The 27446-nt window shown below is 48.8% G+C and overlaps 1 protein-coding gene across 1 annotated transcript; it reads left to right on the plus strand.

Moving 5' to 3' along the window:
- Positions 1–527: 527 nt before the first annotated feature.
- Positions 528–26846, plus strand: LOC311231692 (putative nuclease HARBI1; the record flags this gene model as incomplete). The annotated part of the gene is made up of 5 exons (XM_084318320.1): positions 528–1016; positions 1202–1340; positions 1457–1605; positions 1735–1789; positions 26791–26846. 5 exons carry the CDS (start codon positions 528–530, stop codon positions 26844–26846), a joined length of 888 nt encoding a protein of 295 aa, XP_084174446.1.
- Between the last annotated feature and the right edge of the window lie 600 nt (positions 26847–27446).

Genomic DNA, 27446 nt, shown 5'->3' on the forward strand with positions numbered 1-27446 from the left:
CTAATAAAAAAAATTATTAACTTGACAGACTGTGTTCTCATAGTGATTCCTTCACGTCAACGCTACAGGCCTCCTTGGAATTAATTACTTAATCATAATTAAAATAAATATGACAATATTTGTACGATAAGAAATTACGTTATTTGATGTCGGAAAAATAAATAATAGCACTACACACACTGCAAATGACTCGGAATAAATAAATACATCAGCCACATAATCCTGTTATAATTTTATTGTTGTTCTTATTTATAGTTTGGGACATTTGCTTATTGTATACATTATAAGAGCCAGTGGATAAACATTCCACTGCTCATCTTACCGGTACGATGTTGCGTGTGACAAATAAACCTGACCTTGCAGGTGCACTTGAACAGCAATCATGTACATTGAACCCTGGCATCCAATTAACAGTGATTAATCGCGCTATGCTTAAATGGTCAACTCTGCACCCAAGGCTTACACACACAATTATGGGTAACATTATGGGTAACGTCCAGCATAATCACGCTCGATACGAACGCGCAATGAGGAGGGAGCGCCAGTACAGGGACCACGCTGATCTCTTCGCCGAGAGTGACGCGTACCTGCTGGGACGCTTCAGGCTGCCAAGACCTGTGCTACTGGAGCTGTCCGAGATGCTGGAGCCACCACTGAGGAGGCGGACCAGACGCTCCAACCTTGTGCCACCACACGTGCAGGTACTGTCCACCCTGGGCTTCCTAGCAACTGGAACATTCCAGAGGGAGCTAGGAGACAGGGTGGGCATATCCCAGACCTCCATCAGCCGCTGCATCCCACGGGTCTTGGCTGGCATCGTGGAGTTGACCATACAGTATATCAGATTCCCCTTTTCCGCCCAAGAGCAGATCCCAGTGAAGACGGCATTCCATGCCATTGCTGGGCTGCCAAACATCATCGGCGCTATTGACTGCACCCACGTGCGCATCCTGGCACCCTCCCCAGACCCGTTCCCATACCTTAATCGGAAGCAGTACCATTCTATCAATGTACAGGTATGTTTCTATTTTTTGTTTTCTGTTAACTCTCTTGTTACCACTTCATCCAATTGGACAGCACCTTGCTTCCTTTTCTTATCTTACTTGTTTTTTTCTTTTTTCCTGTGGTACTATATATTCATATCTACCCTTTCTTTTGCTTCTCTCTTCAAATAGAATTTATAATTATTATTTATTATTAGGTCATCTGTGACGCCAACAACCAGCTGTTGAACGTCGTTGCCCGTTTCCCAGGAGGTGCGCACGACTCGTACATCCTCCAGAACAGCGAAGTGGGTATGCTCCTCGAACAAGGAGACGCAGGAGACGCATGGCTAATTGGTAAGTATCTGTGCGTATAGAATTGTTCTTGCAACAGTATAGGCTTCTATTCCTCTAATGACTTGTTTTATTAGGAGACCGTGGATATGCACTGGCCCCATGGCTGATGACCCCAGTCGCCAACCCTCACGCCGTGCAGGAGGCGGCGTATAACGAGCGCCATGCGCGCACCCGGTCCACCGTGGAGCGCACAATTGGGTCAATAAAGAGACGCTGGATGTGTTTGGACGCAGCAGGTGGCAAGCTGCTGTACAAGCCGGATAAGGTGTGTATGAAGGCAACAGCTGATAAATTGTTTTGGCTGTGCCGTGTTAAAACATGTATGGGTGCCCACCTCAGCCCAATACAATCATATGTTGCATGTCATTTATTGTGGCTTATTTATTCTTTCCAGGTGTGTACGATTATCATGGCCTGCTGCGTCCTGCACAACATCGCGGAGAAGCGTGGTGTCCCGCTACCCCTCCAGCCACCTAAACAACCACCTGACCAGGACATGCATCCTGACCCATTAATGGGCCCGGATAATAGGCGTGCTGTCTTAGTCCGACAGCAATTAATTGCACGCATGTGTGCAATTAATTCCTATTTATAGGTGAATTAAATCTGGACCTGAATTCGACTTGCTTGCTTTTGTCATTATTCGATGCAGTTTACAATGTATACCAATAACTAAACACATCACTCAGTAATACTCAAAGGGTGTCAGGGATGTTTATTCGGAGGGCAATTGTTGACTCGCCCATGTGAGCTCCATGGCTGGGTGCACCCCTGGCACCCCTGTCACCCCTGGGGGACGGGGGGGGGGGGGCACTGGTGGACGGGGCAGCACTGGTGGACGGGCCAGCACTGGTGGATGGGCCAGCACTGGTGGACGGGCCAGCACTGGTGGACGGGAGGGACAGCTCCGGGGGGGGGGGCAGGTCCGCCTCGGAGTCAGTTGCATCTGGGAATGAATTGGGGTGATTAATTGTGATTGACGTGGGGGTTGCGATCATGCAATGCTTGACGCACTGATTGCACATGTTTCAATTAGATATTACAGGTAGGGATGTCCCGATCGCCTTTTTTTGCTTCCGATCCGATCCCGATCATGTGATTTTAAATATCTATCGATCCGATCGTTTCCGATCCGATCTTTCACATTAGTAATCAATTTTGACGCATTTTTGTCAGAAACTGGCAGAGCGAGACAAGCCCATCTGTTGCCTATAGTCCGGGGCGCGAGCGCGGAGGCTTTTGTTATTACATTCACCCTGAGAAATGTGCTTCTGCTTCATATGAGAAATATTAAAAGTTTCAATATATGTTTGCACATTAGTATACATTCAGTGTTTGACTTACGTAATGGTCCATTCTGGTCTGAAACGCCGACGATAATCCTCAGTCACGTTATCCTCCAGGTGAAAAGTTAGTCTGAAAACTTCGCCTCCAGCCTGTCCTTGCAAACATTGCAACTGGCTTGACTTTCTATTTTAAAATGCTTAGTTCCAAACCTCTGACATTAAGTCTAGCTGCTCAAGTCAGTGGATATTAACCGTGTTTCGGGAGCAACGTGTTGTACTGTTGTTGTGATGTGGAGCGTGTAGCGTGTAGCCGGTGTAAATTAAAGGGGATGTGTTTGTTGCAACGGTGTAAATTAAAGGGGAATGTGTTTGTTGTGGACAATTATTCTGCTCTGTGTGACAATAAATACATTAATGATGATATATTATATGTAATTTAAAACCAAAACTAAGGCCTCCGTATGAGTTTAAGACGTGGACATGGTCATGTTTGTTGAATAAAATTTGTATTTTTTTGACTGCCGATTTTTATTATAATTTTTTCCCGATCCCCGATCCTCTGAAAAGCACGTGATCGACGCCGATCCTGATCACGTGATCGGATCGGGACATCCCTAATTACAGGTGCATCTCAATACTTGATTTGCATGAATCCATGCGGCGCGGCACACAGTACATCTTGCGTATTTGTTCCCAACTGCAATTAATGTTAAATCAACTCTAAATAGAGTAAAGTGTTAACACTCGCTTCATTTGACACTGCAAGATTTACTGTGCATGGAGGCAATCAATATATTCCCTGTTCTAATTTATTGGGATGCACCTGTTGTGGGAGGGACGCCTACCGTCTGTGTCGGTATCGGAGTCTTCGGGGACGGGAGACATGCTGGCTGCTGAGAAGAGGAGACGGTGCCCAGCCCCGCGCGTCGTCTCATTCCTGTCGGCACCGACTACACCCGCGATCGCCGTGGTGCCTATAATGGCCTGGACACGCAGGTCCAGTTCGGACAGGCCCGGGCCTGCTGGTCCTCCTCCAGTTGCCAGCATGTCTGTTATGGTTTGTAACCGACCCCAATTGCACAACACAAGACAGGTATGAGAGTAAGCCAAGAACTGGGCATTTATTGTATACAACAGAAAACGGCACTGTCCCTTTAAGGGAGAACACAAAATACTGGAAAACAAGAAATGGGAAAATAGGCACAGTGCCTTTAAGAGGCGAGCTGGCTAAGGGTAAGGCTAAGGGAACAGGGCCAGGGCAAGGGACAAGGGCAGGAACAGGGAGGACTAGGAGGACTGGACAGGGATGACTAGGAGGACTAGACAGGGAGGACTAGGAGGACTGGACAGGGAGGACTAGGATGACTAGGAAGACTGGAAGGACTGGACAGGGAGGACTAGGAGGACTAGACGGACTGGACGGACTGGACAGGGAGGACTAGGAGGACTAGAAGGACTGGACAGGGAGGACTAGGAGGACTAGAGAGGGGAAACAGGGACAGAGGCCCGCGGAGGCGGGCTGGGGACAGGGAAGACTAGGAGGACTAGAAGGACTGGACAGGGAGGACTAGGAGGACTAGAAGGACTGGACAGGGAGGACTAGGGGACTAGAGAGGGAAAAACAGGGACAGAGGTCCGCGGAGGCGGGCTGGGGACAGGGACAGAGAAAACAGGGTTCTGGCCTTGGAACAGGGCGAGGGCTGGAGCTGCTTACAGGGAGGAGTAGGAGGGCGCAGGCTAGACGTCTGGAGGAGAGCGCGCCGGCTCGGAGAGCGCATCTGGCGCGGAGGTCTGAGTGGTGCGCGTCTGCTTGGAGTACGCGCCGGCATGGCCGCCTAGTTATAGTTGAAAGTGGGGGTGCAAGTTTTTTTTTAATTCTTTTTTTTTTTTTACATTTTTTTTATTTTTTATTTTTTTTTGCAATGAGTGGTTTGGAGGGGGTCTGGCACGACCCCCTCCACGGCAGATTTTTTTACATTTAATGAACACCTGTATGTGCAATTTCCTGCAATATAGAGCCTTCAATCTTGACCAAAATAAAGCTGCTCTTTTCACTATAAAACTCAGTTTATATTGCAGTATGATAGCTATAATAATAATAACTTCATTGCGAGGGCTCTTTTAGCTAACGCTAGCTAGGCACGTATGATAGCCAATTACTATTATAATAATAATAATAACTTTCCCATCCTCCCAAAGCCCCTCCAGCCCCGTTCACATCCGCAGCACCAACAACAACAACAACAACAACAACAACAACTAATTGACGCTATCAATAGCCCCAGTGAGCGCGGCGGCTGAATGAATGAAAACTTTATTTAACAGATTGCAGAATGGGTACAATACAGTACGGCTCAATACACACAATTGTTAAGGGGATGCAGACCAGAGAAAGACGTTTGTCTTGTTTACATCAGGGTCCCCTTTCGTGACTGTGCTGCACCGAGTGAATCCACGGTCACTTGCTCCTCAATGGGAAACCAACCTAGATTTACCATGAAGGACTGGTTCTGGCCGAACCATTCGTTATACAAGTAACACAGAGACATTACAAAGGTGCTCACAGTTGCACGAGGGGTTCGCACAGAGATACGGGATGGTTTGAAAGCTCGGCGTTGCTAATAAATATTTTTTATATTTTTTTATAAACTGCTCAAAGCGGCATTATTTCCGCCGTTGGGTGATCACAGCGCCTGCGCACCATCCTGTATCTCTGGATTCACTCGGTGCAGCGCCGAGGCTCACCATATGAGAAATATTCAGTTTCAATCTGTTTGCGCATTTAGTATACAGTCACAGTGTTCGACTTACGTGATGATTTGCTCCATTTTGATGTAAACGCTGAAGAATAATCCTCACAATGTTATCCAATATCCAGCCTGAATTTTTCAAGGGCTTTCGAAAAAGCCGCCTCCCCCAACATGTCGTATACGTCATGCCGACGAACCGTGGCCCGTGGGCACTGGATCAAACCATTAAAGTGGGGGGTCACACAATCTTTGGAAACTTAAAAACTTGCTATTAAGTGTCATTGCGTATTATTAATTTGATTGAAATTACGTAGTTATGGTTAGATTTATATATGGGAGGGGGGGGTATATCATATTTTTCACATGATCAAAAAGTGGGGGAGCAAAATCAGATGTTTGCCCCCCCATGTTCAATAGTCATAGAGCAGCTGCATCGCGTGCTCTTATGCGCAGGCGTCTATGCGCGCCGGTACGGAGAGCGCATCTGGCGCGGAGGTCTGAGTGGTGCGCGTCTGCTTGGAGTACGCGCCGGTACGGAGAGCGCATCTGGCGCGGAGGTCTGAGTGGTGCGCGTCTGCTTGGAGTACGCGCCGGTACGGAGAGCGCATCTGGCGCGGAGGTCTGAGTGGTGCGCGTCTGCTTGGAGTATGCGCCGGTACGGAGAGCGCATCTGGCGCGGAGTCTGGATGCGCGTCTGGATGCGCGTCTGGAGCGAAAAGCGCGTCTGGCGCAGAGTCTGGATGCGCGTCTGGAGTGCGTCTGGATGCGCGTCTGGATGCGCGTCTGGAGTGAAGAGCGCGTCTGGCTCGGAGGTCTGGATGCGCGTCTGGAGTGCGTCTGGATGCGCGTCTGGATGCGCGTCTGGAGTGAAGAGCGCGTCTGGCTCGGAGGTCTGGATGCGCGTCTGGAGTGAAGAGCGCGTCTGGCTCGGAGGTCTGGAGTGGAACACTGGAATACCTCCCGTAGAGGATTAGAGAGCGCAGTACAATGTCTCCCTCCAGGCAAACGGCGACAGGTGGCCAAAGCTTGCACCTCGTCTCACGCCGGAGATAAAACAACATTCAGACAGAAACAGAAACTCCCGTAGGAGCCTACAGACAGAGAACCTCCCGAAGGAGTTTGGTGATAGAGATATGATACGGAACGACCCGACCCGGACTGAGGGGAAGAGCGAGGTACTTAAAGCCCAACAGGGGCGCTAATTAGAATACACATCAGGTGCGTGATGTTAATTGATACTCAAACTAGAAGTGTGTGTTCGGCACCAGACCAATCAAACACAAAATGACAGGTAGTCCAAGGGTGTGGCTGCTGAAGAGCAAACGAGAGTAAACGAACGCGAGGGTGGGGGCTAGTGAGGTGAGGAGACAGGGAATTAAAGGTCAAGGGAAAGGCGAACCTCACAGTACTCCCCCCTCCACGGGAGCCACCGGCGACCCAAAAATACAGACAGAGTGGCAGGGGACAAAACAAGGCAACAAACAAAAAGTACCGGGCCATGCTAGCAGGGGAAGCTACAACAAAAGTGGGGCTAGCAAAGGAACAGGGTAGCTGAGGGGTAACCAGGGTAGCAGAGGGGTAACTAGGGTAGCCGAAGGGCAACTAGGGTAGCTGAGGGGTAAGCAGGGTAGCTGAGGGGTAAACTAGAGGAGCACTGGGAAGGGGCTAGCAGAGGGAAAGGGCAGCTGCCAGGGCACTGATAGCTACAGGGCCTATGCTAGCTGTACTGCTACATTAACAAAGAGGCTGCGCTAGCTGCCGGAGCTAGGCTGGCAGACAGGGCTGGACCAGCATGAGAGAACAAGCTAGCTGGAAGGACAGTCCTAGCTGTGGGGAACTGACCTTGCTAGCTGAAGGGGCAGTCCTAGCAGTGGGGAAAACTGACCTTGCTAGCTGAAGGGGCAGTCCTAGCAGTGAGAGAAAACTGACCTTGCTAGCTGAAGGGGCAGTCCTAGCAGTGGGGAAACTGACCTTGCTAGCTGAAGGGGCAGTCCTAGCAGTGGGAGCAAACTGACCTTGCTAGCTGAAAGGGCAGTCCTAGCAGTGGGAGAAAACTGACCTTGCTAGCTGAAAGGGCAGTCCTAGCAGTGGGAAAACTGACCTTGCCAGCTGAAAGGGCAGTCCTAGCAGTGGGAAAACTGACCTTGCTAGCTGAAAGGGCAGTCCTAGCAGTGGGAAAAAACTGACCTTGCTAGCTGAAAGGGCAGTCCTAGCAGTGGGAAAACTGACCTTGCTAGCTGAAAGGGCAGTCCTAGCAGTGGGAAAACTGACCTTGCTAGCTGAAAGGGCAGTCCTAGCAGTGGGAAAAAACTGACCTTGCTAGCTGAAAGGGCAGTCCTAGCAGTGGGAGAAAACTGACCTTGCTAGCTGAAAGGGCAGTCCTAGCAGTGGGAAAACTACACAAAAAGTGGAGGCCATGCAGAGGGACCGGGTTAGCTGCCTGGGCATGGCTAGCTGCAGGGCCTATGCTAGCTGCAAGGGCTGCATTAACATAGAGGCTGTGCTAACAGCCGGGGCTAAGCTAGCAGACTGGGGCCATGCAGAGGGAATAGAGGCCTAACAAGCTGCAGGGGAGCTAACGAGGCTAACAGGGAAGCAAACAGGGGAGTCAACAGGCTAACAGGGGAGCTAACAGGGGAGACTAACAAGCTAACAGGGGAGCTAACAGGGCTAACAGGGAAGCTAACAGGGCTAACAGGGGAGCTAACAGGGAAGCTAACAGGGAAGCTAACAGGGGAGACTAACAGGCTAAACAGGGGAGCTGACAGGGAAGCTAACAGGGGAGTCAACAGGGGAGTCAACAGGGGAACTAACAGGGGAACTAACAGGGGAACTAGAGAAAAAAAAAAAAAAAGGCAAACTCAACATACACCGTCTGTGCTGGCTGGGGTCGTCGACTGGTCGGGTCGTACGGTTATGGTTTGTAACCGACCCCAATCGCACAACACAAGACAGGTATGAGAGTAAGCCAAGAACTGCGCATTTATTGTATACAACAGAAAACGGCACTGTCCCTGTAAGGGAGAACACAAAATACTGGAAAACAAGAAATGGGAAAATAGGCACAGTGCCTTTAAGAGGCGAGCTGGCTAAGGGGAAGGCTAAGGGAACAGGGCCAGGGCAAGGGACAAGGGCAGGAACAGGGAGGACTAGGAGGACTGGACAGGGATGACTAGGAGGACTAGACAGGGAGGACTAGGAGGACTGGACAGGGAGGACTAGGATGACTAGGAAGACTGGAAGGACTGGACAGGGAGGACTAGGAGGACTAGACGGACTGGACGGACTGGCCAGGGAGGACTAGGAGGACTAGAAGGACTGGACAGGGAGGACTAGGAGGACAAGAGAGGGGAAACAGGGACAGAGGCCCGCGGAGGCGGGCTGGGGACAGGGAAGACTAGGAGGACTAGAAGGACTGGACAGGGAGGACTAGGAGGACTAGAAGGACTGGACAGGGAGGACTAGGGGACTAGAGAGGGGAAAACAGGGACAGAGGCCCGCGGAGGCGGGCTGGGGACAGGGACAGAGAAAACAGGGTTCTGGCCTTGGAACAGGGCGAGGGCTGGAGCTGCTTACAGGGAGGAGTAGGAGGGCGCAGGCTAGACATCTGGAGGAGAGCGCGCCGGCTCGGAGAGCGCATCTGGCGCGGAGGTCTGAGTGGTGCGCGTCTGCTTGGAGTACGCGCCGGTACGGAGAGCGCATCTGGCGCGGAGGTCTGAGTGGTGCGCGTCTGCTTGGAGTATGCGCCGGTACGGAGAGCGCATCTGGCGCGGAGGTCTGAGTGGTGCGCGTCTGCTTGGAGTACGCGCCGGTACGGAGAGCGCATCTGGCGCGGAGGTCTGAGTGGTGCGCGTCTGCTTGGAGTACGCGCCGGTACGGAGAGCGCATCTGGCGCGGAGTCTGGATGCGCGTCTGGATGCGCGTCTGGAGCGAAGAGCGCGTCTGGCGCGGAGTCTGGATGCGCGTCTGGAGTGCGTCTGGATGCGCGTCTGGAGTGAAGAGCGCGTCTGGCTCGGAGGTCTGGATGCGCGTCTGGAGTGCGTCTGGATGCGCGTCTGGATGCGCGTCTGGAGTGAAGAGCGCGTCTGGCTCGGAGGTCTGGATGCGCGTCTGGAGTGAAGAGCGCGTCTGGCTCGGAGGTCTGGAGTGGAACACTGGAATACCTCCCGTAGAGGATTAGAGAGCGCAGTACAATGTCTCCCTCCAGGCAAACGGCGACAGGTGGCCAAAGCTTGCACCTCGTCTCACGCCGGAGATAAAACAGCATTCAGACAGAAACAGAAACTCCCGTAGGAGCCTACAGACAGAGAACCTCCCGAAGGAGTTTGGTGATAGAGATATGATACGGAACGACCCGACCCGGACTGAGGGGAAGAGCGAGGTACTTAAAGCCCATTACTTGTATGCTGCTGCTATAGACCACCCAATTCCGACGCTGCATATTTTGAAAAAATCTGTACAATGCTTCAAAATGTTTCGGACACTGACAGAGAAATTTATTTTGTAGGTGACCTAAACATAGACTGGCTATCTAATACCTGCTCTATGAGAAGAAAGCTTAATGACATAGCCACGGTATGCAACTTGTCCCAAATGGTAAACCTACCGACTAGAATAAACGTCAACAAATCAGGTGTATTATCCTCAACTTGTATAGATCATATTTTTACTAATTCAGCAGATAAATGTTCAAAAGTTGTTTCAGTGCCAATTGGATTCAGTGATCATAACATGATTGCTATGGCAAGAAAAGTCAAAGTCCCCAAAGCAGGTCCTAAAATCATACATAAAAGAATCTATAAACATTTCTGTGAGAATTTATTTATTCAAGACGTGCACAACATAAAGTGGGACAGTGTATTTGAGTGTATTCATACTGAAGAAGCCCTAGGAGAATTTATGAAGTTATTTTCCTCGGTCTGTGACAAGCATGTGCCCATAAAAAAACGTACTGTAAGATCTATCAAAGCACCTTGGCTAGACACTGACCTAAGGAGCAACATGAAAGAAAGAGATAGACTGAAAATAATCGCTCTAAATTCACGGAATTCAGAAGATTGGTTAGCATATCGCTCTTTAAGAAATAAAGCGACAAAATTAAATAAACTGAAAAAAAGGCTATACTACCAATCCAGAATTGAAGAAACAAAATATGATGGTAAAAAACTATGGAGTACTCTGAATCAAATCATGGGTAGAGACAAAATGGGTAAAATACCATCATTTATTGAATCAGGGGATGGTTTCATCACTAAGCCCTTGGATATTGCAAATTATTTCAATGACTATTTCACAAATAAAGTAAATACTATAAGAGACAACATGCCACCTGTAAAGGGTAACTTATCAGATTCAATTATAAAAAGTCAGATCATGAAGGACAAAGAATGTGAATTTGAATTTTTGGTCACAAATCTTTCAGAAATTGAAAAGTTATTGTCTGAATTGAAATGTGACAAACCCTCTGGTCACGACAATCTGGACAGTAGACTTGTGAAGCTATCAGCTGGAAGTATTGCTGGTCCGATATGTCATATATTCAATTTGAGTCTTAAGGAAGGAATTTATCCGCAAATATGGAAAGTAGCTAAGGTCACTCCTCTACCAAAAAATAGAAAAGAATCATTCACTGGACCAAATAGTAGGCCAATCAGTATTTTACCTGTTTTAGGTATACTTATGGAAAGAATTGCATTCAAACAAATTCAAAATTATTTCTCCCTTAATAACATAAATTCTGACTTTCAACATGCTTACAAACCAGGCTATTCAACATGCACAGCACTTACACAATTGGCTGATGATTGGCTAAGAAATATTGACTGTAAATTATTAGTTGGTACAGTACTGTTAGATTTTAGCGCAGCTTTTGATCTCATTGATCATGAACTGCTGCTTACAAAACTAGCTGATTATGGTTTCAAACACTCAGCTACTAACTGGATGAAAAGTTATTTATTCATGAGACAACAATGTGTCCTGTTTAATGGAACTTTATCAAGCTTTAAAACGCTACAATGTGGCATTCCTCAAGGAAGTTGCCTTGGACCATTATTATATTCAATATTTGTAAATGATATGCCACAAAGTTTAAGAAATGCAAGCAGTTCCATTTATGCAGATGACACTACAATATATGCTTCGGCAAGCAATGCCAAAGACCTCAGCAGTCTTCTTCAAAGCGAGTTAATGCAGATTTCTGAATGGGTCACGGTAAATAAGCTGAAACTAAATGCATCCAAAACAAAATGTCTAATTATTTGTTCAAAGCATGCTCAGAGAGAGAATCACAGATTAAATATTTCTTTGCAGGGTGCAGATATTGAGCAAGTTAAGGAGGCCAGATTGCTTGGAGTTATAATAGATGAAACACTCTCTTGGTCAACTCACATTAACAATATTGTAACAAAAATGAGCAGAAGTATTTCAATTATTAGACGGAATGCCTATTTTTTAACAGACACAGCTACCAAGCAAGTCATACAATCACTAGTTTTGTCACATCTGGACTACTGTCCAGCAATCTGGTCAAATGCATCCAAACAAGATTTAAATAAAATACAGCTTACTCAAAATAGAGCTGCAAGACTTGCATTGCATAGCTCAATTAGAAACAGTGTTGAGAAAATGCACAAGGAACTGTCATGGATGAGAGTCAATGAGAGACTAGTGTGTAGTCTTATTTTGTTTATGAGAAATATTTATACTTTGCATAAACCTGTGTGCCTCTTTTTGCAGCTGGTGCTTATTAGTGATGGTCATGGCTATGGCACTAGACAAGCCTTGAAGGGTAGGTTCGCCCTGCCGAGACCCAGAACTGAAGCCTTAAAGAAAACTGTAATGTACAGGGCAATGTCCTACTGGAATAGACTTCCACAATATTTGGTTTCAATTACCAGTAAGGTGGGATTCAAGAGGAGACTACGAGTGGCTGTAATGCAGAAAGAGGTTGATTTTGGTTAGGTCTAATCTGTGTCTAATGAATGGGTTCTTGTGTTGGGTTATGTGTTGTTTTGGAATGTGTTTGTCTAGTGGTTATGAGTATTAGAGTATGAGTGTATGGAATGTTGTGCTGTTTTTGAGCACATTTTAGTTTGCTCTGAGATGTCTTTGTTGTTTTATTGATATTTGTTGTTTTATTGATATTTGTTATTGTTGTCTTTGTTGTCTTTGTTGTTTTATTGATATTTGTTGTTTTATTGATATTTGTTTTTGTTCTATATTAGAAAATTTGGCATACATATTTGGTTGTATGTCTGATTTTAATTGGTTTAATGTTCTATAATTGTTTGTATATTTTATTGGTGTTTTATTGATATTTGTTTTGTTTTTATGTTGTTTATTGATTATTCTTGTTTAATTTTATATGTTTGGATCCAGACCCCAGGAAGAATAGTCGCTGCTGAGGCAGTGACTAATGGGGATCTGAAATAAAGAAATAAAGAAATAAACAGGGGCGCTAATTAGAATACACATCAGGTGTGTTCTGAAGGATCAGATTAAACCGAATATATATATTTATTTATATATATATATTTAATTGTATTTGTATATCCCCTGATATCCCTTGTATATTCCTTGTACAATATGCATTGAATATCCCTTCTAGTCTACTGAACATCCCATAATAGTCTCCATTCTACCATTGGACGAGACCTTGGTGCCAGGTCGCCATACCCCTCAGACCAGGTTTAATCGTACCGCTCAACATGTATGGACAAGTCCTAGTTCCGCGTAGGAATATGTCTACCGCACCACTAATGGTACTATTTGTTCATAGTGCGTATATATACTGCGCTATTAAAGTAGAGCTTTCTTTTAGTCCAGTTCCTTACCCTCCAACAGAGCGACAGACGCAAAAGCCTCCCCGCGAACCACGTGTGGGCAGTAAGGCCAATTCGGCCCAGTATCGGCATTGAGACATCGTGTATATTAATATTTGAATAGTCATATTTGGCACAATATCATCGAGTTGGACGTATTCTATTAAGCTAATAATAGTCTATTCATATGTAGTGCCTCGTGCGGTAAGAATTCTATAGTAATCAGCACCCCCATCGTTTCGGGCATCAGCTGGACGCTTATCCAGGGTGGTTGACCCCACGTGAAGCTGCACCCGAGGAGCTCCAGGCCAAAGAGCGAGTGGAACTGTATATTGGATTATTCTACCGACGACGGCTAGCCTTCCCCGGCTTGGATTATGCTTTGAGTACTTTGATTATTCTATGGATAAAGGCCAACACTGCGGTGTGTTGGAAATACCCCCCCCCGGAGAGGACGACAGGTGAGAAGACGCTCTACACGACGAGGTCGCCTCACGTCTCTCCATCGTGGACTGGAGGACGCCGGCCACAGAGAGTCCAACTGCTTTCATCTGTGGATCGAGGATCGCTGGGCACCGGGTCGCACGACTGTGGGCTCTCCCAGGATACCCTCGGCCAGACGGGATACAGCCAGACTCTACCCCCCCCCCTCCAGCTGTCCTACAAGCAGTCGGAACCTCCCCCTAGTGTATCCAGCTATATAATCATTCAAGTATCATTGCTATTGTTCCCTAAATATTCCAGGTTGTATATTTGCTTCCTGCGCAATCAGAGATTGGACATTCGATATTGATCTACCTACGAATACTCATTTGCCATAAAAGTGCATACTATTTCAAATCATAAATGTAATTAAGTGATCGTTGTACATACCTTTTGCTATGTATTATTATTAAACGCAGACTTTCGACTTGGTACATTTGTGTTGGATCCGTTTCATCAGGTGGGAGTGTTTATCATAATTATTTATACCTAGTACTGGGTGGCCAGAGTCTAAAGTACAAGAGGTAGTGGTAGTAAGTATCATATCTAACAATACAGTCAGGGAATTGTACCCCTCAGTTACAATTGGTCCTTCGAGCCGGAGGGTAATCAGTGTAATATTAATATAGTGTTATTAATATTAAAATGGCCTATGATGAACACTCCACGAAACGATCGTCCTAACCAACAACGCCCGCGGCGCAAACGACAGCTCCCTCAGTACCTAGAGGCTTACGCTGTCAGTCAACAACCTAGTCTTCTACCAACAGTAAACGCGGTAAAACTAGAAAGTAAAATTATGTCTAACCCTAACGACCAGGCTACCCCGACCATAGAGGCCCCTATGGGTTCTAATGTAACTGACCCAGCTCACGGTGGGGACCAGGGGGAACCAGACATGACTTTACACCCCGCCAATACCGAAGAAGTAGTCCCCGACGAGTCCCGGGAGGAAGACAACACTACCGAGAGAGAACTCGGCACGGAAGAAGATGAGGAGAGCACCGTGGAGATAGAGCTCCAAGACTCCGCACGGAGTACCCCAAGGGACGGCTCCCCTATACAACCGTCTTCTCCCAGCGAGGCAGAGAGGACACTACAGCAGGCATTCCTCGTCAGCCTGAAAGCCTCTACTGAACGCGATAGACTCCAGGGTGAACGCGATCGATTGCAGATACAGCAACGGAGCGAAGAAGAGCACATACGCCTGGAAATAAGACGCATTCAGATGGAAGAGAATATGGCAAGAGACCGGGCCGACGCCCAGCGCGCCGCCACCGGTGCCCAGAGAGAATCGGATCTCACCAAGCGCGAAGCCGAGCGCGACAGAGCACAAGCGCAACTAATAGAACAGCTGATCAGAAGGACAACACCCCCTCCCTCCACCAGAGGCTCCAGGAACTCGTCTAGACATCACTCCAGGACGGCATCCCCTAGCCGAGTAAGCGACCCTGAACTTGACCAACAGACGAGGTTTATACCCCCCGCAGACCCCCTTCCCCAACCGGTCCAAGCGAGACCCAGCCACCGGGAAGGAGCAGCATACACTGCGGAGAGGCTAAATCAGAGACTACAAGCCCTGGATGACCTAACGGAAGACGAAGAGGAAGAGGAGGAGAACCACGCCCGACGACAGCACAGTACTCTACCGGACCAGGAGGTCCAGTACAGCCCAGGCTATACCCCCGCGGAGCTGCGCTACAGACCCCCGACGCTATTCACGGGTGAGCACGACGCACGACCCGCACCGAGGAACAGCACCTGGACCAGCGGGCCATGGTACACAGCCGGTACCAGCCCACGCCAAGGAGCAGGAGGAGACTCGCCTAGGAGGCCTCTCCCCCAACGCTCGCCGATGTATCAACAATCCGCGTCATACATTGGCACACCTATGGTACCAGACTTCACCCAGGAGAACCGGGCCCAGTATACGGAGCTCCGCATGTGTCTGGAGACAATGTTGGTGGATGTCATTGATGAACGCCATAAATACGCGATACTATTGAAGCATTTAAAGGTACCCCGCGCGCACAACATAGCGCTCGCCTACGCCACTTCCACGACCCCATACACCGCAGCGCTGGTAGCGTTGGACCAGAGATATGGACGTATATGGGATTACGTGATCCAGGAGATCAGGCACATCGACCGCCTACCCCCAGCAACAGACAATCGAGCACTGGACGACCTGTCCATCAGAGTGCAGTCCCTGGTAGGGATGCTGGGAGCGCAGAGGGAAAAGGGTAGGCATGAACTATACGCCAACTCAAATGTAGAGAGGATCTTGGAGAAGCTACCGCCCGCCCGACAGGAGCGCTTTAGGCGGCAGAGAGACCACCGAGACCCTAATGGCCCCGAACCGAACCTCCTCGATCTAGCCGACTTCCTGGCGAGAGAAGTCAGCAGCTTACGGCTAGATACATTCGGACGGAGCACCCCTGGCTCCAGAGAAGGAACCAGGAGACTAAATGATGGAAGAAGATCGGTGACTGTCATGCACCAATCGGAGTCAGTGCCAAGCAGTAGGAGCCACAGTACCCCCTCAAGAAAGGAGAAGTGGAAGATAGTGTGCCCCTACTGTGAGAAAGAACACTGGCTGTCACAATGTGACTCATTCCCCAAGATGAATGCGGAGGAAGCGAGTCAATGGATAAAGTCCAACAGACGCTGTTTTCGCTGTGCGCGATCACACATGGCAGCCGAATGCCGCTTAAAGAAAAAGTGCAGTCGGTGCGATGGAGCCCATCTGGACATACTCCACGACAGTAACAGACGGCGGCCTCCACCCGCACCATCAAGCAGCAAAGCAAGCGTCATGTACATCGACCCCGCCAGCAGCAGCGGAGCCAGAGTGCTCTTAAAGGTAGTCCGTGTGACATTGAGCTACCAGAATAAAGTCATGGACACTTACGCCGTCCTTGATGACGGGTCAGAGAAGACCCTTCTGCTCGCGTCCGCTGCGGCCCAGCTAGGGCTGCGGGGGAGCGAAAACCAAATGACAATTCGGACAATAAGAAGAGATTTGAAAACGATAAAGGGCGAGAATGTCTCATTCTCTATCGCAGCAAGCGGCCAGCCCGAGCGACGGTACAGGATTACAGACGCTTTCACCAGCCAAGAAATAGGACTCTCGCGGTACACATACCCCGTAGCCAAGCTGATGGAGAAATATGTACATCTACGCAAGCTACCGATCCCACTCATAGACGGTGCTACCCCGACACTGTTGATAGGCTCCGACCATGCAGACCTCATTGTCCCGATAGACCGGGTTCATACCGGACCCAGAGGCTGTCCTGCAGCAGTCGAGACCCGCCTAGGATGGACTCTCCAAGGCCCACTCGCCAAATCTCTCAACCGAACCACAGCCACTAGCTGTCTCCACTCCCGAGTCACAGAGGGAGACACCGCACTCCTGCAGCATGTAGAGAGGCTATGGACCTTAGAACAAATGCCCTTTAAGAACGAAAAGAAAGACATTCGCTCTAAAGACGACATCTACGCCATTAACCTCCTCGAGACGGGAACAAAGAGAGTCCCAGTCAGCGGCGTGTTGAGATACGCCACGCCACTCCTGCGGCGGGAAGGGATGCCTACCTTTCACGCAAAGAAAGACGCCACAGAGCGGTACCTACTAAACACAGAGCGGCGCTTAGCCAAGGACCCCGCCCAAGAAAGTGTATACCGTGCTGAGATTGAGAAGCTCATCACAGCGGGACACGTCACAAAGATTGACATTAAAGAGGCCGACCAGACGACTGAATCGTGGTACGTGCCCCACCACAAGGTTCATCACAACGGCAAAGACCGCATCGTGTTTAACTGCAGCTACCAGATCGGATCCCAAAATCTGAATAAAGAGCTATTGCCCGGTCCTACACTCGGCCCCTCCCTACTAGGCGTACTACTCCGCTTCCGCCAGGACAAGGTGGCTATCAGCGGGGATATCAAAGGGATGTTCCTGCAGGTGAGATTAGTAGAGGAGGACAAGCCCCTGTTGCGGTTCCTATGGAGAGAGAGGCCAGGAGATGAGCACCCAGCCATCTACCAATGGGAAGTCCTCCCTTTCGGAACTACATGCAGCCCATGCTGTGCTACATTTGCACTACAGAGACATGTCGCAGAGGACCCAGCAGCGGACGAAGAGGTCCGACACAGTGTGAAGAACAGCTTCTACGTAGATAACTGTCTACAAAGCGTTTCGACCAAGAAAGAAGCCGAGGCTCTCCTACTTAAACTCCGCGCCTCTCTGATCAAAGGCGGCTTTGATCTCAGGCAGTGGGCCAGCAGCGATCCGCACGTACTGCGCAGCCTCTCCTCCGAGGACAAGGCAGCGAGCAGCGAGACCTGGATGGCCACAATCCCAGGAGAAGCCCAAGAGATGACACTAGGACTAGTGTGGCGCTTCAAAACAGATTCGCTCCACTATAGACACAAACCCCTGACCACGGAGCAGGGAAGGTCGACGGCAATACCGACCACCAGACGGAGTGTGTACAGAACACTCGCCCGACAATATGACCCGTTAGGATGTATACTACCGTACACCACCAGGGCAAAGATGATTGTACGAGCATTGTGGGACAAGGACCAAGGCTGGGACGACCCCATTCCCGCACACCTTGCATCCACCTGGAGAGAGTGGGAGATGGAACTCCACTCACTCCCAGGCGTTAATATACGCCGAAGCTACTTCCCACCCACGGTGAGGCCAGAGACATGTAAAATGGATTTACACGTCTTCAGTGACGCCTCCGAGGTCGCCTACGGATCAGTAGCCTACTTGCGGGCCCCAGAAGAGGGGGGAGAGATCTACACAGCATTCATCCTCGCCCGCTCGAGAATAGCCCCACGCAAGCAACAGTCTATCCCACGTCTAGAGCTCTGCGCAGCCCTCGCAGGAGCGCATCTAGCCACGCTCATCCAACGTGAGCTCACCATTCCGGTGCATAGAACAATCCTGTGGTCAGATTCCACGACAGTACTCGCCTGGATCAAATCGGATTCATGCAAATACAAAGTCTTCGTGGGAGTCAGAGTCACTGAGATTCAAGAGTTAACCGGAGAGTTAACCGGAGAAGCAAACTGGCGCTATGTTGATACAAAACACAACCCAGCTGACGTCATCACCCGGGGAATGTCCCTAGATGACTTAACCCGTCGTAACATCTACAGTGACGGACCAGCATTCCTCAAGCTCCCGGAAGGAGATTGGCCCACGCCCACCCCGAGGGAAGCAAGTGACGAGGAGGCTGAGAATAAGAAACCCATGTTCTGTGGATTGAGCACTGTTGTCTCCGCAGACCCCAACATAGACGATTGCATTACCATAGAGAGTGCGCAGCAACGGACATTCCTGCGGCACCACCCAGAGATTAAGTCCCCCGCTGATATATACTGCTTCTACTGCAACGAGCCCAGAGAGACTCGTTCCCCGATGAACTAGACTGTCTACAGGGAGGAAGACAGCAGATTGATTCATCTGGCCCCCGAGAGTGACACACATACCCTCATCAGAGTGGGTGGTCGCCTGCGGAGAGCCCCCAATTTACCGGATGACATTAAGTACCCGATCGTATTGAACAGCCGACACAAGGTCACAGAGCTGATTATAAAGAAATACGACGAGGATGTACACCACGCAGGAGCAGAGAGAGTCTTCGCGGAAATCAGACGTCGTTACTGGATACTTCAAGGAAGAGAGGCGGTGCGACGCTTCCAGCGAACCTGTCTAGACTGCCGAAAGTGGCGCGCGCAGCCCAGCATGCCACGGATGGCTGACCTACCTCCATGTCGCCTCCGACTCGGCGACAAGCCATTCCACTCAACAGGCATGGACTGTTTTGGCCCGCTGCACATAAAGAAAGGAAGAGGCACCGAGAAGCGGTGGGGTATTGTATTCAAATGCATGACCACCAGAGCGATACATATCGAGCTCCTTCCGACCATGAGCGCAGACTCATTCCTTATGGCCTTCCGAAGATTCACATCACGGAAAGGAAAACCGTCTACATTATTGTCCGATCACGGGACAAACTTCAAAGGCGGAGAAAGAGAGCTGAGGGAGAGCTTCCAAGCTATGGGCCCAGAACTTAAGACCCACCTCGCTCCAGCCCAGATTGACTTCCAATTCAACCCCCCAAACGCACCCCACTTCGGTGGAACTTGGGAACGAGAAGTACGTTCTATAAAGACAGCCCTGTACGCAGTACTTGGGGCCCAGACTGTGGCGGAAGAAGTCCTAATGACAGTCCTCACGGAGATTGAGGGAGTATTGAACTCCAAGCCCCTCGGTTACGTCTCCAGTGATGTAGCAGATGTCGACCCAGTCACCCCCAACACCCTCCTGATGGGGCGGCTAGATCCCGCGTTACCCCAGACAATGTACCGGCCTGAAGAAGCGAACGGCCGACGAATGTGGAGGTACAGCCAAGTATTAGCCGACAAGTTTTGGAGCAGTTTCCTACTGCACTACCTACCGTCTCTACAGACCCGCCAGAAGTGGGTAAAAGAGAGAGACAATTTGACGGAAGGAACAGTCGTCATGATTATTGACCAGTCACTACCCAGAGCTATGTGGCCGGCTGGCCGCGTAAGCAAAGTGATCACCGGTGCCGATGGCAAGGTCCGAGCAGCTGAAGTACTCGTCCAGGGGCGCATTTACACCCGTCCTGTGGCGAGGCTCATAGAACTGCCCCGACTCCCAGACACAATCGATGATGACCATGACCCTATGACTTTGTGAGTTGACTGACCCTTACAGTGAACCCTTGAGTGGTGGACAGTGCGGTTAATCTGTCTCTGCTTAACTAATTGGGTTGGGACCAATTAGGGGGCGGCTGTTCTGAAGGATCAGATTAAACCGAATATATATATTTATTTATATATATATATTTAATTGTATTTGTATATCCCCTGATATCCCTTGTATATTCCTTGTACAATATGCATTGAATATCCCTTCTAGTCTACTGAACATCCCATAATAGTCTCCATTCTACCATTGGACGAGACCTTGGTGCCAGGTCGCCATACCCCTCAGACCAGGTTCAATCGTACCGCTCAACATGTATGGACAAGTCCTAGTTCCGCGTAGGAATATGTCTACCGCACCACTAATGGTACTATTTGTTCATAGTGCGTATATATACTGCGCTATTAAAGTAGAGCTTTCTTTTAGTCCAGTTCCTTACCCTCCAACAGAGCGACAGACGCAAAAGCCTCCCCGCGAACCACGTGTGGGCAGTAAGGCCAATTCGGCCCAGTATCGGCATTGAGACATCGTGTATATTAATATTTGAATAGTCATATTTGGCACTATATCGTCGAGTTGGACGTATTCTATTAAGCTAATAATAGTCTATTCATATGTAGTGCCTCGTGCGGTAAGAGTTCTATAGTAATCAGCACCCCCATCGTTTCGGGCATCAGCTGGACGCTTATCCAGGGTGGTTGACCCCACGTGAAGCTGCACCCGAGGAGCTCCAGGCCAAAGAGCGAGTGGACCTGTATATTGGATTATTCTACCGACGACGGCTAGCCTTCCCCGGCTTGGATTATGCTTTGAGTACTTTGATTATTCTATGGATAAAGGCCAACACTGCGGTGTGTTGGAAATACCCCCCCCGGAGAGGACGACAGGTGAGAAGACGCTCTACACGACGAGGTCGCCTCACGTCTCTCCATCGTGGACCGGAGGACGCCGGCCACAGAGAGTCCAACTGCTTTCATCTGTGGATCGAGGATCGCTGGGCACCGGGTCGCACGACTGTGGGCTCTCCCAGGATACCCTCGGCCAGACGGGATACAGCCAGACTCTACCCCCCCCCCCCCTCCAGCTGTCCTACAAGCAGTCGGAACATCCCCCTAGTGTATCCAGCTATATAATCATTCAAGTATCATTGCTATTGTTCCCTAAATATTCCAGGTTGTATATTTGCTTCCTGCGCAATCAGAGATTGGACATTCGATATTGATCTACCTACGAATACTCATTTGCCATAAAAGTGCATACTATTTCAAATCATAAATGTAATTAAGTGATCGTTGTACATACCTTTTGCTATGTATTATTATTAAACGCAGACTTTCGACTTGGTACATTTGTGTTGGATCCGTTTCATCAGGTGGGAGTGTTTATCATAATTATTTATACCTAGTACTGGGTGGCCAGAGTCTAAAGTACAAGAGGTAGTGGTAGTAAGTATCATATCTAACAATACAGTCAGGGAATGGTACCCCTCAGTTACAAGGTGCGTGATGGTAATTGATACTCGAACTAGAAGTGTGTGTTCGGCACCAGACCAATCAAACACAAAATGACAGGTAGTCCAAGGGTGTGGCTGCTGAAGAGCAAACGAGAGTAAACGAACGAGGGGGTGGGGGCTAGTGAGGTGAGGAGACAGGGAATTAAAGGTCAAGGGAAAGGCGAACCTCACAATGTCTCTCGTGTGCTTGGCGATCCGGTGCTTTGTGAACGACTTTATGTCGACCCATTTCTTGTTCACCTCAGTGGCTGTGCGCCCCTCGCTGGATACGGCATTCACCTCTCCGGTGTTTTGGGCCCATGCCTGATTGATTGATTGAAAGGTTTATTAACAGATTGCAGAATGGGTACAGTACAGTACAGCTCAATACATACAATACATACCTCCCGTTTGTGGGTGCCCCTGTAACCGGAGCTGACGCTACTGAAAAGCACCCCCTTATAGGTCTCCACTCCCGATAACAGTACCTGAATTAATGAATGGAAACTTTATTAACAGATTGCAGAATTTACAATACAGTACAGCTCAATACAAACAATTGTTAAGGGGATGCAGACCAGAGGAATACGTTTGTCTTGTTTACAAGGGTTCCCCACCTCCATTTCAGCATTCGTGAAATTATTTCGCCGTTGCTTAGAGGCAGGTGCGCTTCCTACCGTGTCAGAGCCTCGCTTTGGCATTTCAGCGAGAATTTGCACACTGCCCATATTGACTGCCTTATAAGGAGTATCGGGGGCGTGGTTTGTATGCAAATGACCTAGATGGGAACGCGCGTTTCGAGTTAAGACAGAATGGCATTCGCCAAGCAGGTACCAAATCTTGTCACAGCTGCGACCGTTTCAGCCACTTAAGACATATTACCAGCATGTTTAGGACTCAGAGTGAACTTGTCATTGATTATGTCTCAGTGGTTCCAAGATAAGTCTTCCAGAATAACTCTTTGAAAACATTTTTGCAGTAGTCGAGGCGGGAGATGACTGTTGATTGGACGAGGAGTTGGGTGGCTTCTTTTGTCAGGAAGGGGCGGATCCTTCTGACGTTGCTCAGGAGGAATCGGCAGGTTCTGGTTGTCGCTGCGATGTGAGCAGAGAAGTTCAACTGGTCATCGAGGACAACACCAAGGTTATTGGCGGTCGGGGACGCGGTCACAGCTGCATTCTCGACTGTGATGGAAAGGTCGGTCAGGGGGGAGGATTTGGCCGGCAGGTGGAGCAATTCTGTTTTGCTTAGGTTCAGTTTGAGGTGGTTGGTCGTCATCCAGGCGGAGATGTCGGACAGACAGGCCGAGATCCGCTCAGAGACGTGGATATCTGAGGGACGGAAGGAGAGGAAGAGTTGAATATCGTCGGCATAACAATGGTAGGAGAAGCCATGAGACGTGATAATGTTACCCAGTGATTTAGTGTAGAGGGAGAAGAGAAGAGGTCCTAAAACCGAGCCCTGGGGGACACCCGTCCGCAGGGGGCGGGTGGCCGACAGGGTCCCTCTCCATGACACTTGGTAGGAGCGGTCATTGAGGTATGATGACAGCCATGTCAGCGCAGAGCCACCCACTCCCATTCCTGCGAGGGCCGTGAGGAGGATCTGGTGGTTGACTGTGTCGAAGGCTGCAGATAGATCTAGGAGAATCAGGACAGAGGAGAGGCCTTTCGCTTTTGCTAAGTGAAGTGCCTCTGTGGAGTGACCAGTCCTGAAGCCTGACTGATTAGGGTCTAGGAGGTCATTCTGTAAGAGATAAGCAGTAAGTTGGTTGGATACAGCACGTTCAAGTGTTTTAGAAAGGAAGGAGAGAAGAGAGACAGGACGGTAGTTGCCTATGACGGTAGAGTTCAGGGATGGTTTTTTTATGAGGGGCGTGACTCTGGCTTGTTTTAGGGAGGCGGGGACCACCCCCGAGTTGAGTGAGGAGTTGATGGTTGCAGTTAGGAATGGGAGGATGTCTGGTGCTATGGTCTGGAGGAGTGGGGAGGGTAGCCGGTCCAGCTGGCATGTAGTCGGACGGTTCGACGTTACCAGTGTCAGGGTCTCGGCTTCTGTAATTGGAGAGAAAGATGACAGAGTGAAGGATGAGGTTCTCGATTCAGCATTTGGAATGGGTGGGGGTTGGGAGAAGGACCTGCGGATGTTCTCCACTTTTTCCTCAAAGAAGATCGCAATGTCTTCGGCAGAGAAAGATGAGGGAGGGGGGGGGGGGTGGGGGGGGAGTGAGGAGGGAGGACATGGTAGCATGCAGTTTGCGAAGATTCTTGGCAGAGACCTCGATCCTATGGTGAAAAAAAGAAGCTTTGGCATTAGTAATGGTTTTGGAGAATGTTAACAAGAGGTTGTGATATGTGTCGATGTCAGCAGTGAGGCGTGACTTTCTATACTTCCTTTCAGCTGCTCTCAGGACCTGTCTTTGTTCTCTCACTGGATCTGTCAGCCATGGACTGGGTGGGGAACGTGTGGTTCAGTCGGGATAGCCATGTAAAGCTTAGCTAAAGGCTAACTAGCGTTAGCTAACCTAGAGAGAGTGCGTGCAGCATTGTTATGCCAAGATGAAGAGGACGGTCGTTCGGCAGATGAACTTCGTCAAATCCACGCGGTTGTCCCCATCCTCTTGGACGTTTGGTGAGTTTTTAATGCACTCTATTCTATTCCCGCCGTGGAGATATCTCTCTCTCTCTCTCTCTCTCGGGCCGGCTAGCTATCGTGGCTAAGGCTAACGTTATGTTGGCTAACGTTATGTGGAGCCAGCGGGCCGGCTAGCTATCGTAGCTGACGTTCTGTTGGACCAGCGGGCCGGCTAGCTGTCGCAGCTAACCTTATGTTGAGTTAGCGGGCCGGCTAGCTATCGTAGCTAATGTTATATTGAGCTAGCGGGCCGGCTAGCTGTCGTAGACGTTATGTTGAGCCAAGCGGGCCGGCTAGCTAACGTTGTAACAAGCTTGAAATAATAAACAAACCTGTTCAGCAATAAAGAATGAGAGTACTGGAAGAGTGTTAAATTCAAAGTGTTGTATTAAACAAAAGGAGGATCAAAATAAATGGGGCACCCTATAGCAACGTATGGTACAACAAAAATCATCTCAAACCAATAAGAACGGTCCTGTCAGCTTTACAGTCCATTAGCCCCAACATAAATGTTACCATGTATAATGTTACCATGTATAATGTTACCATGTATAATGTTACCATGTATAATGTTACCATGTATCATGTTACCATGTATGTTACCATGTATGTCACCATGTATAATGTTACCATGTATAATGCACCGTGTATAATGTTACCATGTATAATGTAACCATGTATAATGTTACCATGTATAATGTTACCATGTATGTTACCATTTATAATGTTACCATGTCTAATGTTACCATGTATAATGTAACTATGTATAATGTTACCATGTATAATGTACCGTGTATAATGTTACCATGTATAATGTTACCATGTATGTTACCATGTATAATGTTACCATGTATAATGTTACCATGTCTAATGTTACCATGTATAATGTAACCATGTATACTGTTACCATGTATAATGTTACCATGTATGTTACCATGTATGTTACCATGTATAATGTTACCATGTCTAATGTTACCATGTATAATGTTACCATGTATAATGTTCAGGCCTACCAGACCATGCAGCCTGCATGGTAGAGCTAGTAGTGTCCAACAACACTCAAACCTTTGAGTGTCCAAAAGGTGATAAGTCCTGGGTTGATCCACATCTTAAAAAGGGAAAGGAAAAGGAAGTAATCCACTGGGAAACACCACTGCAGCTTTTAGGAGGCCTGGAAAAATCCCTCCTTCCTCTCACCATAGCAGTAAGCAAACAAAACTCCATGAGGCCATGATTCCAATCCAAGATGGCCCCCTGATGGTTAGGACCGCCCCTAACCACTCCCATACCTGGAATCTTAAAGGTCAAGTGACCCAAATATGCTGACATTGGCATATCCTAACACACTTCATTTATCAACACATTGACATCTTCTTCATAAAGTAACGCATGTTACACATCCCCCCCACCAAGCGTAGTACCACTGCCATAAAACATCTTCATGTTCTCAACATGCAAGGTTTCATGGGTGTTAGGACTGCTATCCATGGCTACTCTGTAGTTCACTGACCCTAAACGTCTGAGAACTGCGGCTGGCCCTCTCCACTTTGGAGCAAGTTTTGCCATAAACATGGCCTTGGCATCAGACAGTGGGTGCAACTTAACCCATACCTTCTCTCCTACTTGGTATGTGACAGGAGACCTCCTTCTATTGTAGCCTCGAGCTTGATGCTCCTGGGCCTGAGCCACATTTTGCTGAACTTGTTGCAGGATTTGCTGTTGCCTTTCTAACATGGAGTAGGCCTTTTGGTCCAGCTTGGGAGGCTGATATAGAAGTCGCTCCAGGGGTCCTTTCAATTTTCTTCCCAGCGCAATCTCTGCGGGAGTGAACCTAGTACTCTCATGGTAGGCGGTGTTGATGGCAAAGCGGAACTCGCCCAACCACAGATCCCAATCCTGATGATGATCTTTGACGTAAGAGGCCACCATGGTCTTCAGGTTTCTGTTGACTCTCTCGGTCAAGTTAGTTTGGGGGTGGTAGCTTGTGGTCAGTTTTTTTACTACACCCCACTGGCGACAGAGTTCTTTTAAGAGATGGCTGGTGAACTATGGGCCCCTGTCAGATAAGAGGTACTTTGGGGTTCCCCAGCGAAGGAAGATCTCCTGTCTGAGGATATGTATTATCTTTGGTGTTTTGGAGTCTCGTAAAGGGAAGTGTTCCACCCACTTAGAACAGTAGTCTATTATAACCAGAAGATACTGATTCCCCTTCTTACTTCTGGGGAAAGGACCCATCAAGTCAATCCCCAACATCTCCCCTGGTTCGCTGACCGTGGTGGACTGAAGGAAACCCGCCGGTTTCTGACACCCAGGTTTGTACTGCTGGCATATGAGACAGTTCTTTGTATAGGCCCACACATCATTCCTGACTTGAGGCCAGTAGGCTACCTCCAGCAGTCGCAACAGTGTCTTCAGCCTTCCCATGTGACCACTAAGAGGGTTGTCATGATAATACTTCAGAAAGGACTCCCTTAGTGATCTAGGCACGAAAAGCTGTAACTTGTGGCCTAGAGTTTGACCAGGTATTTGTCTGAACAGGATTCCATTTTCAAGAACATAGACTATCCGACCTGCTTTAGGATTTCCTTTTTCTATCTCCTCCATCAACGCTTGGGATTCTGCGTCAGAAGCTTGGGCGTCAGCAATCTCTGCCCAATCAGCTGGTAGATCGCATCCCAAAGTATCACTTTTGTTCTGCTTGGTCACACAGGCCGCAGCGATGGAGTCTGGGGTTGTGAATGCCCGTGACAAAGCATCAGGTACCATGTTCAATTTTCCCTTCCGATATACCACCTGGAAATCAAAATCCTGAAGCCGAATGGTCCACCTGATGAGCCTTGATGTGGGTTTGGGGTTGTTGAAAGCCCAAACAAGGGCAGCGTGG

Source organism: Notolepis coatsorum, assembly GCF_963971535.1.
Source record: "Notolepis coatsorum genome assembly, chromosome: 7".
In the NCBI taxonomy this organism is placed as follows: Eukaryota; Metazoa; Chordata; class Actinopteri; order Aulopiformes; family Paralepididae; genus Notolepis; species Notolepis coatsorum.